We start from the raw sequence: 15350 nt of genomic DNA on the forward strand, positions 1-15350 counted from the left end.
CCCAAGAAACTGTAAATTCAAAAGAACACAGAAGAAGTATAGTTAATGTATTTCAAGAAATAAAAGACAAGTTTGAAAATATGTACAGGAAATAAAAAACTATAATGAAAACCAAAATAAATTTTAAAACAGTATCTTTATTTTAGTCAATATTCAGAGAGATAATTTATCAATCTGAACTCTATATCTAACAAAGATATATTCCAAGGAGTGGGTGAAATGAAGACAAATTCACACAAACACAAACTGAGAGTGCTTTCCATCAGCAGACTCTCGCTAAGGGAAAATCTAGAGGATGTATTTCAGATGGAAGAAAAATGATCCCAGACGGACGACTTGGGATACAAGAAGAAATGAAGAACAAAGAAAGTAGTAATCACGTAGACACATCTAAAAAAACACTTGAGTGAACTTAAGACTTCTCAGCCAATGTTTTCTTCCTACCCACAGAAATCCCTGCATCAAGGAAATAACAAGGCCTTAGCTATCTAGGCGGAATGCATAAAGGGCAAAATAGAGTGAGCAAAACACAGTAATTATCCCCAAGAATTATCCTCCCAGGCAGATAAGGTATCTGTCTTCATAAAGCTGACATGCTAGCAAGAAAGCCAGATAACAACCACTCAAATCACAGACAAACATGTAATCACAGACTCAGCTATGTTCCATGAAGGAGACTTATACAACACTGAGAAAGCAAAATACAGTGTACAGTGGGATCTGACTTGGGAAGCTCAGAGACAGCTACAATTTTGCTATGTACCCTGCTGTTCATATGGATATTAAGTTGAAGAAGACAGACTCAGTCCCTGAGATGTGGGAAAGAAAAAAGGAACAGGGAATCAGTGCCCCTAGAGAGAAGCATGCCCAGTAAATGGACTGACGTTACGAGTTTAGAATAAGGAGCCAGAATAAAACTGAGAGGATACTGTACCAGCCCTTTAAGTTACTAAAGTAAAAGATAAGTAAAGATTAAATAATTCAAATTGATACATAAAATTACAATTTAGATATTGTAGATAGAAAAGCGTTTTGCTGTATCATAAGAGGAACTACTTCATTGAGGCCAATGTATAAAGAAGTCTGCAAATCAAGCAAAAAAATAAATAAATTTTTTTAAGCCAAGTGATTAAGAATGTGGGTTTTGTAACCTAAATCCGAGCCCGCAAAGTCAGCATTTTGGGCTCCCGTCCACTGTAGCCATAGGGTGCCTGCTGCCTGCACCTCTCAGTCTCTGCCCGCAGCTGTCTCTATTCTCTTTCCACAGCGCAGGAGAGACCAGCCTGTAGAGGCAGCCTCAACTTCAGGATTGTTACCACTTTTGTTCAGGTGAACGGCTAGAATTGCTGAGTCCAGGATACAGGTTTTAGCAAAGAATCTGCTGGGGCCCTCATGGGCCACATGTCCACCCCAATCTGAACTAGAGACCCGAGGGTAAGGGGCTGGATGTGAGCACAGCTGCGTGGCCACACTGGGGGCTGCTGGAGGCGGCTCAGAAGGAGTAATGTGACACGGACCACAACAGACTGCATTCCACACATATCAGCCAATTAAAAAATAATGGCAAACTGTAAAATATTTTTCTAAAAGAAATTACTTTTAATAAAAACTTTGACATTTTAAAAATAATTTTTAATGCACCAAAAAAAAGTAATATCCATTTGTTATTTGAGTAGCTTAGCCATTTTAGAATACTACCAGTGTCTGAAATATAGTTTATTTAGAAGTGGCAGTAATATCTGAATAATGCAAATTAATAAACATTCTTATCTGACTGTTTATATGAAAGGTACTAGGAGAGGGGCTTGGGAAATACAAGAATGAACAAGAAAATGTCTTTGCCTTAAATAAGCCTTTCATTTTTGAGGTAACAAGCGTAATTTGTTACAATACAAGGGAAAACAATGGCCATGGAAATGAATAAGATAAGCTGTAAGTTAATTAAATCAGCCAATAAATATTTTTGTGCAACTATTTTCACACTTTGCAAAACTGTTATATTTAAGAGTCCTATTAAAAATCTCAGAATGCTTTTGTCTCTATTCCTAGTAACATTGTATACAATGTACATAATACATATTCTGATTACTCAAGAATACAGGTAGCATATTGCAAAAATACATTCCAAATTTAAGATAGCAATGCCTAACACATAAGAAATGTGAAGCAAAAATGTGTGAAATAAACTTATGAGGGAATTTATAAACTTATGAATATTAGCATTATTGGCTCAGATTATGCTAAAATATGTATACTTTTTAATACCGTATCAAAAATCAAATGCCAGTAATTGAACATCTTGAAATACTTTTGAAAGTGCCTTTGTATGTTACATTTTACGGTGGGCTGTGCTCCAGGTAAGTTAGACCAGAAACGCAGGATCCGGCCTGCTGGCAGAAGACTGGAGCAGCCACAGCTGAGAATCGCCATTCCTTGACTGGCCTGAGCCTACTGCAGTAAGGCAGCTTAGGGATCTAGACGCAGAGCCCTAGGACTTTTAGAGTCAACTGCAAAAAACTTTAAAAAGCACCCAGAAAATGTTCAACTTTCTGTTCTCATTTAATTCCACTGTAGATCATGTGTAGAGAGGGTACAGGAATTCCTCTACAACATCCCAACTCACAGTGCCAAATACCTTTTGTACAAAACACTAAATCTAGAAATGCCATTATTAACGTAGGATACCACAAACCAAAGCCAAAGGAAAAACACACACACACACACACACACACACACACAAGATTTCATGCCTAAATGTTGCCACGTCAGTAAAATTCTTGACTGGTAATAACCAAATATAGAAACAAAAAACAAAATGAATTTAAATGAAAAGTACTTAATCATGAAATGCCTGTTGTTTATAACTTTTTTTAAGGAGCTTATGATATTTTCTTATCTAGAGCACCAAAATCTAAATTTAGATACTTACATTATTGCACTCTCCAAGGAAATACAGTGCAAATCCATCGGCTTTTGTGGCTGCCAAAGTAATAAGAAAAGGAAGAAACTGAGCTCAGTGGGAGAATCTAACATGTATGCATTCTCTAGGGTGAGAGGCAGATGCGAGTCTTTCCAATTGATTTGTTAACAGAATCAATGGTCATGCAGTAAATGGAACAAAATCATTTATGGCTTTACTTAATAGCATAATTAAAATATCCTCTACATTTTTCATCAGTGAGTATAAAATTTAAGATGATATGCTCAAATGCATATAGCAGTCAACGTACTACATAGTAACATATTTGTTGAATTTTATTCAGAATTATTGAATATTTTTTAAATTTGAGAATTGTGTTTAATTTTTTAAGTCTTTAAAATACCACAAGTGATATTTATAATATTAAATAACCAAAATAAGTATCAACCCAAAAAGCTGATGTATTCATCTATAATTGTCACTGAAGCAAACATAATTTAACTTACCTAAAATTGCTTCAGGGTCATCTGAAGGCAACTATAACAGTTATTAGTGTAAGTCTTGGAGGGACCGCCTCAATTAAACCCCTACTTAACTCCTTTTTACCTGTGTGACTTTGGGTAAGATGTTTAACCTCTCTGTTCTATAGCTTCCTCATCAGTAGAATGGTGGTAATAATAAAAACAACCTTATGAGACCGTAATAAAAATAAGTCAGTTAATGCATATAATATGCATAGACAGGTGCCTAGCATATGGTTAAATACAAAATAAATGTTATTATGGTTGGTACCATTTATATTTTTATTTTCAAATTAAAAAACAAAAGATAAAATTGTCATAGTGGGTATCCTTCTGAAAAATCATGTCCTAAAAACAAGTGTATCCTTCTAAAATAGTACTTTTCTGATATAACTTTCCCCATTCTATTCACAACATAAACCATTTCTTAAATGGTATATAAAATTGTCATTTACCCAAATACATTTAAAATGCTTAGTCTCTCTTTAAAATTAATACATTTTATAAAGATGTGATTTAATTCAATAAAACTATGCTTTCCAAAGGAAACTAGGTGTTAATTAGAAGGCATAGTATACTACCTGTATATATCAGGCAGATACTTATTTGGGATTAGATAATTCAGAAAGTTTTAGGTTTGACTCACCTCTGGTAGTTTCATTATAAAATATTTTCACTTCAAATTTAGTCCAGAAATAGAAGTAAATATAAATGACTTTCATCTGCCTCTTAGTAAGTATTTTTTGCTGCTTTTTGTAAAAGAATATTTGCCCAATTTTTCCAAGAGGAACACAAAATGCTTCTTACCTATTTTAATGATGCTGCTCAGTTCATAGAGGAGTAGCTGGTTGTCTCCTCCTGTGTCCAGCCGTTGTTCTATATAGCTGTTTAGTTCATATACAACTCCCTGCATATTCGTATCTTGGTACTTTGGATTAAAAATAACAAAAATAAAAACAGAGTTTAAATAAAATATAATAAAAATTCCTTAGTCTGTAAAACATACTATTAATATATATGACTTAATATACTAAGCTATTCATTATGCTTTTATAGCACGATTTAAATATTATAATCTATTTTATAAAACAAGTAGATTGAAAATTAAAATTGCTATGACTATTTATTTATTTATTTTGAGACAGTGTCTGTCTCTGTCACCCAGGCTGGAATGCAGTAGCACTATCTCAGCTCACTGCAACCTCCACCTCCTGGGCTCAAGCCATCCTCCCACGTCAGCCTCCCAAGCAGCTGGGACTACAGGCACACACCACCACACCATGCCTGGCTAATTTTTGTATTTTTTGTAGTGACAGGCTTTCACCATGTTGCCCAGGCTGGTCTCGAAAACTCCTGAGCTCAAGTGATCCCTCTGCCTCAGACTCTCAAAGTGCTGGGATTGAAGGCATGAGCCACTGCGCCTGGCCGACTTCTTATTTAGAATTATCCATAGACTGCATCTATGCAGCCTACATATATTAAAATAGTAGGTGTTACAAATTTTAACTTTGTTTCTGAAGTTTTATATATATTAGGTAACTTGATTAGTAAAAATAATATACAAGAGCTTGCTGAGTGCAAAACTCTGTAAGATGCTAGAAAAGCCTGCTGCAGTCGCTGCACTGGGTGAAACAAGTGCCCTGTGTGCCACTCTAACTCTCCATTCCTTTCCATCTATATGGCTCCACCTTGGTCTGCTCTCATCCCTGCCACCATAGCAAGAGTTAGGCGCTTGCACTACAGCCACTGTCCCCACAGCAGCAGCCCCACAGCATGTCCACAGCACGAGGCTTCATCATGGCACCAGTGACAACAGCAGGTGGACAGGGAGATGTCAACCCCCACCCTGCTCTAGTTCAAGCTATACTGTGTCTTCTCTAAAGGAATAAAAAACAGTCCTCCAACTAATCTCCCTGCTCCCAAACTTGTCTTACTAAACCTAGTCTCAAAACAACGGGCACTGTATTGAGATACGAAATTTTGTTTCTCCCTGGCTTAAAACACTCCTGGGGCTTCCTACTGCACTTGGAATAATAGACAAAAACGCCTCACATAGTAACACGCCACATGCTGCAAAGCATGGTTACTATCCAGCTCAAAACTTCATCTCACACCCCACTCTGTCTACCCTCACTGTCACAACCCTGGCCATCTTTCTGCCTCTTGATCATTCAGATAACTTCTACTTCTAAAGATCTATTACCTGCTGTTTTCTTGAGCACTATACTCAATAAATATCTGTTGAATGAACAAGTAAGTAACCAACCAATGATTGGACAAATACCACTGACCATCCTGACAGTGCACTAGAGTAGGCTCTCTTCTAGTCATCAGAGACCCTAGAACAGTGAAACAAACCATTAAAGATATTATCTTCAATGAGCTCACATTCTAGTTGGAAGAGAATCAATACGTAAATAAGGCAGGTTTGTATATGAGAGCACCAACTTGGGCTCAGTATGCTAGTGCTAGGTTGGCTGAAATCTGTTCCCAAAAGTGGCCGATGCTCAATGAAGTTGAAACCTCAGAGCTTCCCTGGTATATATTCAAAGGCTTAGCAAGATTGGAATGCTAGATTTGGCTGATGATGGGAGACTAGTTTCGTAATCCCCTGGCTATGTCCTAGGGATGCCCCCCTTCACCAAGGCCATGAGAAATACATTTACAGGGGGAGCCCTGGCATATGTGAATATATACCTGGCTCTGGTGCAGGCCAGGAATTAATGCGGGAACGGCTGCCATATGGCTGGGTTCCTTGAATTCACCGAGAAGATGTGATATTGATGTGGCAGAGGACAAGTGGGAGCATTTAACATCCAGAGACAAGGTGGGTATTGTCAGCACAACCAACAGAAGCAAAGCTGCAGAGGAATTTGACCACAGAAATATTCAGCATGGCTGCTTGATCACAACTGCTATGGTTTGAACATTTCCTCCAAAGTCCATGTTTTGGAAACTTAACCCTGAATGCAACGGTGTTGAGTGGTGGGACCTTTAAAAGGCAGAGCCCTTGTGAATGGAATAATGATGTTATTGGGGGAGTGAATTAGTTATCACGGGAGTGGGGTCCTGATAAAAGATGACTTTGGTCCCCTTCCCTTCTCTCTCTTGTACATTCTCTCCTGCTCTTCTCCTTTCTGCCATGGGATGACACAGCAGTAAGGCCCTCACCAAATGAAGGCCCCTCAACCCACGACTTCCCAGCCTCCAAAATTGTAAGAAATAAATTTCTGTTCTTTATAAATTACCTAGTCTCAGATACTCTATTACAGCAGCACAAAATGGACTAAAACAGAAAACTGGTACCAAGAAGTGGGGCTGTGGCAATAACAAATATCTAAAAATGTGGAAAGAGCTTTGGAACTGGGAAATGAGTAGAGGCCAAAAGAATTTGGAGGAAATGGCTGTAAAGAACCTAGACTGCAATAAAGGAAGCATCAAGGGAAATTCTGGTGAGGGCTTAGAAAAAAAAAACAGCTGTAGGGAGGGCTTTAACTTTCTCAGGAATTACTTAAGTGGTCACAATCAGAATGCTGATAGAAACATGGACAATAAAGGCTATTCTGATGAGGTCTCAGATGGAAATGAACAAGATACGGGCAACTGGAGTAAAAGCCATCCTTATGATGTCACAAAGAACTTGATGGATCTGCAGCCATGTCCCAGGGCAATATAGAAAGCAGAATTTAAGGGCAATGAGCTCAAGTATCTGGTGGCAGAAATTTCTAAGCAAAGTAATGAAGGATCTTCATGACTACTCTTAACTGCACATAGTAAGATGTGAGTAGACAGAAATTAAAGGTGGAATTTATAATTAAAAGGGAAGCAGAGTGGAAAGATTTGGAAAATTTGCAGCCTGGATATGTTAAGTGTGAAAAGATATGTTTAGCAGAACAAATCAAAAGTTTGTGGGCAACTGACCATTTTCTAAAAACCTAAGTGAAGACAGAAAGTAGTAGGGTGCTACTCATCAAGACAACGGGAGAAAGACCATAAAGCTGCTTCAGAAATCTCGGAGGCCATCCCTCCCACCACAGGCTCAGAGCAGGGCCTTGAGGGCAAGGTTTCCAGAAGGTATCCATGGAACCTCAGCTTTTGCTGCCCAGGCAACTTAGGACTCTACTCCCTGCATTCCTTCACAATGTGAGCCCCAGCCATGGTTCAAGTGAGTTCAAGTGCAGCTCCTGCCACACCTCCAGAGGGCACAAACAGTAAGTCATAGTGGTATCCACATAATACTAACTGCAAACCTGCAGGCTGCATGAGCTGTGGTGCCACAGCAGCCTCTACCTAGATTTCAAAGGATGTAGTAGACAGCCTGGGGCCCACGGACAAACTTGTTGCAGCAGTGGAGCCCGCACAGAGAGCACCCAGTAGGCCAATGCCTAGTGGAGCCCTGGGAGCAAGGCCATCTCAGAGACTCCAAAATGTAGAGTTACCAGTGCAACTCCACAACTCTGGACAAGCTGAGGCATGAGACACCAACCTGTGAGAGCTGAAGTGCGGGCTGGCCCCAGCAAAACCATAAGGGCAAGGATACTCAAGGCCTAGGGAGCCTAACCCCCACTCCAGTGTGCCCAGAATGGGAGAAATTGAGTCAAAGAAGATTATTCTCCAGCTTTAAAACTTAATGTTGTTTCCTCTGTTGAGTTTTGGACTTTTGGGACCAGTTACCCGCTTTCTTGTCTATTTCTCCTTTTTGGAATGGGAATATCAATCCTATGCCTGTTCTGCCATTGAATTTTGGAAGTAGATGACTTGTTTTGATTTCACAGGCTCAAAGCCGGAGAAGGTTTGTTTCAGGATGAATTGTCCCTTGAGTCTCACTCATACCTGATTTAGATGAGACCCTGGACTGATGCTGTACAAGTTAAGAACTTTGAGGCCACTGAAACGTAATTAATGTATACTACATGTTAAAACGACATGAATTTTGGTGGCCAGGGGTGGAGTGCTATGGTTTAAATGTATCTCCCAAAGTTTGTGTTAAAAACTTAATCCCCAACACAACAGTATGGAGAAGTGGGACCTTAAGAGGTGATTAGGTCATGATGGCACTGTCTTCATAAATAGATTAATACCATGGGGGAGTGAATTAGTTATCTCAGCGGTGGGTTTCTGAATAAAGGATGAGTTTGGCCACCTTCCTCTCTCTCTAAAGCGTGATCTCTTGCCCTTCCACCTTCTGCCATGGGATGATGCAGCAGGAAGGTCCTTGCCAGATGCAGGCACCTTGACCTTGGGCTTCTCTGTCTCCAGAACTGTAAGAAATAAATTTATTTTATTTATAAATTTCCTAGTCTGTAGTATTCCGGTATAGCAACACAAAACAAAGATAACAGTGTCCCTGGAACTGAACAGCGCAGCCTACTGACATATTTTTTTCATTTGTCTAAACAGAAAAGTTGTGGCTTAAATGAACAAAAATCTGACTTGATGACCACAAGAGAAAGTCAGAATACTTCACTGAATTCCCAGACATGAGCCAATTCACAGGCCCAGAACTCCTTAAATAAGGAAAGAGAAAACAAGGCCCCCTTGGAGAAGAATCCTACAGTGCTGCCAAAAATTTATAGCATAGATCTTCCGCCTGCCTTTCCGAAAGAGGTCTGCAGCCATTTACCTGGGTGACTGAATATTATGGGGGCAGGCAGAATTACTAGATTTGAGGGACTACTGGACATCAGCTCTACCCTGACATTAATTCTTTATTATTATTATTATTTTGAGACGGTCTAGCTCTGTTGCCCAGGCTGGAACGCAGCACTAATTATTAAGAGACCCAAACTCCACTGAGGTGTACCAATCAAAAGAGGCTCGTGGAGATCAGGTGATCAATGAAGTTTCAGCTCAACGTTTGTCTCAAAAATGAGCCACAATGGGGTCTCCAACACACCCTCTGGTGACTGCAGTTTGGGAATACACTTCTGGAACAGACATACTCAGCAGCAGACAGAACTCTGCACTGAAGGATCCCCAAGTAGGAAGGGACTGAAGAAGTGAGACTTGGAGAAATCTGAGGGAAGAGCTTCCCAAGTAAAGAGAACAGGATAAATCAATTAATTACTATGACCAAAAGTGACAAAATAGACACCTGCCAAGCAGTTCTTAGGCTGCATTTCAAACTTCGAAAACTACTAACTGCTACTATTAGGCTTTTACCTGTGGTAGCCACTCCCTGTTCTCTTCCCAAGCACTGAGAGCCTCGGCTGTAGAAGAGGTTCTCTTAGGTGTGTGTATTCCCTTCTCATATCTGCTGCCTTCCTGGGCGGTGCCTAACATTTCTGAGGGCTGATTCCCCCTCCCACTAGCCTTGGGGGCCCTACTTGCTTTGTTGCACACTTGACCATGATAAGTCATTGGTCTCCAACTCAGTTTTGTGACTTTTTATTGCTAAAATGTAATCTTAACAGCCAAAACTTCTCAGTTATTTTCTAGCTCCAGATTTTTGTCCAAGTCTTGTTCTTACCCAGGTGCCTGTTGATGGGTATTTACATAATTACAGAATTTACATAAAAATCATGAACACTTGAAATTCCGATGACTCTAAAATATGACAGCATTGTTTGAGGTCACCAAAACTTAGGTTATTTTCTTTATCATCTGTAACCAGATCCTATTCGAGCTATTTCAGGTTCTGAATAACTTCAGATAAAATATTCTACTCTATCATACCCTCTCTCTTCTTTACTTATTCCACTTATTCCAACCACTAGTTCTGTATTTTCTTTACCCCATGTCTTTAAAAGGAGCTTCTATGAGAATGAAGCTAGCCTAAAAGAAAGCTGAGCCAAACGATAGTGAGAGACCTAAGTCATAATGATAAACTTTGAACACCTAGATCCAGCCAAGTAAAAGCTTCATGTTTAAAAATCACTAGATATTTCTTTTAAATAAACAATACATTCTCTGAATTCTTCATTTTCCACATGGAAGAAAGAAGCATTAGCCAGCTTAAGGGGAGTTTTTAGTCATTCAGTCCCTATACAAATGATACATGGCTGACTCCTTCCTCTTAGCATATAATTCTGAGAACAGGCTCTTTAATAATGACCTGTGTGTAGTGCTGAGATCAATAACCAGCTGTTCTCCATCTCTTTTGGACAGGAAATGGGTCGTTACAAACAAGTGAGAACAAGAAGACATTCTGGGATGTGGACAGTTTATCATGAGGTTTCATTTCACGTCTCTGGGCTTTAGTTCTCTCATTTGTATAATAAGAAGGCTGAATTACACTGTCTGTAAAATGCTTTCCATTTCCAACACTAAATTTCTAAGATAAGCTATGACCTAGGTTTTAAAATTTTTTCTTGTTTATATTAAGCTTCAAACTCTAATATTTAATCTAATAGAATGTTAGCACATCCTGTTTCCTTTTGTTGCTCATTATAACTGCAAAAATATTATGACAGCAAAATGTTTTTACTATAATTACTATTCTATATTGACATATTAACTCAAATATTAAAGGTCTATCTACATAGTTAACAAACCACTCAAACCATAATATACTGTAAAATGTAAAATTACATGCAAATGTACAAGAATAAGCAAAATTGTTATTTGGTTGTTAGCCTTGTGGTCATTCTGTTGCTTATCAGGACTGTTATGGAAGGCAAAGCTGAGGAGACAAATTACGTGAATTTGTAAGACACTTCTATGGAAACCCCATGATAAAGGAATCAATTTTTATTTGACTGAATAAACATGAATTCTATGGCTTGACTAATAACAATTACAATAAGCATACTAATAAAGATGTTAAGAACTTGTATTTTTACAGCATCTTTAACTTCATAAAGTCCTTTCATGCCTTTCCTAAGAGAACCTACAACAAGTTTATAATGGGCGTCACTGCAGCATTTGTAATTCGAGACGAGCTAAAATTCCAAAGTAGAGTAAGCTGGGAGCTACACAATTTCCCAGATCAAATTGGACACCACCATCTTCATATTCTGTTCCATGCTGATTTCATGCAGTACTTGCGTTTTATTTGAGCAACCACCAAAAACACAGCTTCACAAAGATAAGACCTTAACAATAGAACTGTAGTGATCTAATATTAAAACTGAACTATGTCAAGCTAACATTGTCAAGCTATATGTGTGTGTGTGTGTGTGTGTGTATATATATAATATATGTCAATCTACATCAGGTTCTGTCCAACATATGCCATTGTGTTTCCCATGACATTTTAATATATCCTGAGTTACCCTTGTATATTTGCTGTGGTGCCTCAAGGCATTTGGAACACAGTTTGGGAACCAGGGGAAAGCTACTCTCTTGCCTAGGGGGAAATAATATTTTACAAAATAAAATGGTAATGAACAAATCAGTGTTAATTGTTGGGTCAGAAAGAAAGTAAAAGCTAGTTTAACTGGGAGGACAAATGTTCCCATGACTGCTAAAATGAATTAGTTATGTAAACATGCATTAGACAGCTACTTAGCCAAAAAAATTTAGAGGCCATTCAGTAATCACATGGAAACTGTGACCCCTGTTAGTCCCGAGAGTCTGTGATTCTATGAGGTGGCAACAACATATCTTGAAGGCCAACAATAAACAAGAAGCCATAATGAGACAAATGTTAAATTGGATAAATATTTAACAGCATAAAAAGGAGCTCCTCAGTTTCTAATATAAACTTCGATACTGGAAAAATACCTTCTTCTCATCATTCTTTATATTATTCCTTTCTTTTTATATTGTTTATAATGTTTTATTTTGACATAATTTCGATCTTAGAGAAAAATTTCAATATTACAAGAATAGTACAAGAAACACCTTGTACACCTTTTACCCAGAGCTATAGACTGTATCTCTGTCTCCCCCTAAAATTCCTATGCTGAAATCTTAACCCCCACTGTGATGCAATCAGGAGGTGGGAGCTTCAGGGGAGTGATTAAGTCAGGAGAATAGAGCCCTCATGAATGGGATTAGGGACTGGACACTTCCACCCTGTGAGGACACGGCAAGAAGACAGCTGCCTATTATCAGGAAGAGGGTCCTCAGCAGACCCCGAATCTGCCATCACCTTGGTCTTGAACTTCACAGCTTCCAGGGGTGTAATTTCTGATGTTTATTACGCCACCAGTCTATGGCACTTCGTGCCAGCAGCTAAACCAGGACACTAAGGTTTACCAGTAATTCAATTTGTCTTATTTGCCTTAGCATTCTATCAGTAAACTGTATTTATCAATCTTTCTGTCCACACATGGACATGTGCACGCACACACACACACTCACACACACACGTTTTATAAATATGTTTTAGTATTTTAAGAGCAAGTTGTTGTGTCCCTTTATTCCTAGACACTTCAGTGTGCATTTCCCAAGTAAAACAACATTCCCTTACAAGTTAAATACAGTTACCACGATCAGAAAATTTAATATTTCTACAACAATATTAGCTAAATAAAAACCCACATTCACAGTTTACCTGTCATCCCAAAAATGTCCTATAAAAGATTATGACCCCCCACCCGTCTAAGTTCAAATCCCAGATCACATATGCCATTTAGGCATCACATTTCTTTAGCATCTTTCAATGTAGAACAGTTCCTCAGCCTGTCCTGTGTTTCTTGAACTTGATACTTTTGAAGAATATAGGCCAATTTTGATTTGTCTGATGTTTTCTAAAGATCAGATTGAGGTTCTGAATTTTTTTCAGTGAAACAATGAAGTGATGAAGCTAGAAAGCCACAATCCAAAGAAGAGTGAGCCTGTCTGGCTGCCTCCCTGACTTCCTCCATGTGAACATGGAATCAAAGACTTATCTTACACAACAGGGCAGCATCCACTATTACTGTCATTTAATTTAATGCTCAAATTGGCCCAGATTTGGCGAGTAGAAACCCCTTCAAGATAGCTCCTATATGTTTTTGACACGTCCTAATGATTCCTTCAACACTTCCTTACCTTTTTGTCACATACTTTGCCAGCCCTTGAATCAGCCATTTCTAATTCAAAGAAATCCCAGTTCGCTTTAGTAGAAAATTGCATTTAAAATCCAAGAGTTGAAGCTATATCACACTGCTGTCAATGCTTCTAACGCATTAGATAGATAGATAGATAGATAGATAATGATATATATATAGAGATATATATATAATATATATAATGATTGCAGATTCGGCTGCTCAGGATATAGTATTGCAGCTATTAGCTTTTGACAATGCTAATTCCGATTGCGAGGCTGGTCTGCGACCTATCAGAGGGAAAGCACATTTAGTTGATTATATCAAGGCCTGTGACGGTATTGGAGGTAATCTGCATAAGGCTATTCTGCTAGCCCAGGCAATGGCAGGACTGAGAGTGGGTAAAGGAAATACTACGTTTCCTGGAGCTTGTTTTAACTGTGGGAAGCATGGTCGTACTAAAAAAGAATGTAGAAAAAAATCAGCAAGTCAGGCCGCCAGATAGGGGAAAAAAGAAAACTGCTGAGCCTGAAATATGTCCAAAATGTAAAAAAGGAAAACAATGGGCTAATCAGTGTCACTCTAAGTTTGATAAAGATGGGAACCCGATTTTGGCAAATGCCATGAGGGGCCATCCCGGGCCCCGTTCTAAACCAGGGCATTTCCAGCTCAGGCCATTCTCTCACCCCCGTACAATGTCTGTCCCCCGCCACAGCCGGTAGTGCCGCAGTAGATTTACACTGCACAAAAGCTGTGAGCCTTCTGCCTGGGGAACCCCCACAAAAGGTCCCAACAGGAGCCTGTGGACCCTTGCCAGCGGGTACAATAGGATTACTTTTAGGAAGGTCTAGTTTAAGTTTAAAATGGGTACAAATACATACAGGAGTCACTGATTCAGGTTACAACGGGGGAAATTCAAGTTGTTGTATCTACTTTTGTTCCCTGGAAAGCAGAGCCAGGAGAGTGCACAGCACAGCCCCTGATTGTGCCGTATGTGGGAATGGGAAAAAGTGAAATTAAATGAACAGGAGGATTTGGAAGCACAAACAAACAGGGCAAAGCAGCTTATTGGGTAAATCAAATTACTGATAAACATCCTACTTGTGAAATAACTATTCAGGGAAAGAAATTTAAAGGTTTGGTAGATACAGGAGCAGACATTTCCATCATTTCTCTACAGCACTGGCCGTCCACTTGGCCAATTCAACCCGCTCAATTTAACACAGTTGGAGTTGGTAAAGCCCCTGAAATATATCAAAGTAGCTATATTTTGCATTGTGTAAGGCCCGATGGACAACCTGGGACTATTCAACCAATTATAACTTCTGCACCTATAAATTTATAGGGAAGAGATTTATTACAACAATGGGGAGCACAAGTTCTAATTCCAGAACAATTATATAGCCCTCATAATCAACATACAATGCATGAAATGAGGTATGTCCCTGGTATGGGACTAGAAAAAAAATTTGCAAGGTCTGAAAAAACCGCTTCGAGTGGAAAAACAAAGTTCCTGCCAAAGATTAGGAAATAATTTTTGATGTCGGCCATTGTTAAGCCTCCAGAACCTATACCTTTAAAATGGTTAACAGATAAGCCAATTTGGATAGAACAATGGCCGCTAAATAAAGAGAAACTGGAGGCTTTAGAGAAATTAGTTACTGAACAATTAGAAAATGGGCACATAGTTCCAACACTTTCCCCTTGGAATTCTCCAGTTTTCATAATTAAGAAAAAATCAGGTAAATGGAGAATGTTAACTGACTTAAGAGCCATCAATTCAGTTATACAACCTACGGGAGCATTACAGCCAGGATTGCCTTCTCCTGCCATAATTCCAAAAAATTGGCCTTTAATAATTAGTCATAGATTTAAAAGACTGTTTCTTTGCTATCCCTTTAGCTGAGCAAGACTGTAAACGGCGTGCATTTACAATTCCTGCAGTAAACAACCTGCAGCCTGCTAAGCATTTTCATTGTTTTACAGACGGAT

The 15350-nt window shown here is 38.9% G+C and overlaps 1 protein-coding gene across 3 annotated transcripts in view; it reads right to left on the minus strand.

The window, feature by feature from the left end:
• Positions 1–15350, minus strand: part of PDE10A (phosphodiesterase 10A) — a 334971-nt gene that overhangs the window by 111882 nt on the left and 207739 nt on the right. For all 3 annotated transcript variants that reach the window (XR_010126815.1, XM_054490521.2, XM_063666827.1), the window contains 2 exons: positions 4249–4369; positions 2930–2979 (listed from right to left, as the gene is read on the minus strand). Coding sequence is in view for 2 of the 3 variants with exons in the window: in XM_054490521.2 (XP_054346496.2) it covers positions 2930–2979; positions 4249–4369 (171 nt within the window). In the remaining variant the exon portion in view is untranslated. The remainder of the gene's footprint in view (positions 1–2929; positions 2980–4248; positions 4370–15350) is intronic.

Source organism: Pongo pygmaeus, chromosome 5, assembly GCF_028885625.2.
Source record: "Pongo pygmaeus isolate AG05252 chromosome 5, NHGRI_mPonPyg2-v2.0_pri, whole genome shotgun sequence".
NCBI classification, from domain to species: Eukaryota; Metazoa; Chordata; class Mammalia; order Primates; family Hominidae; genus Pongo; species Pongo pygmaeus.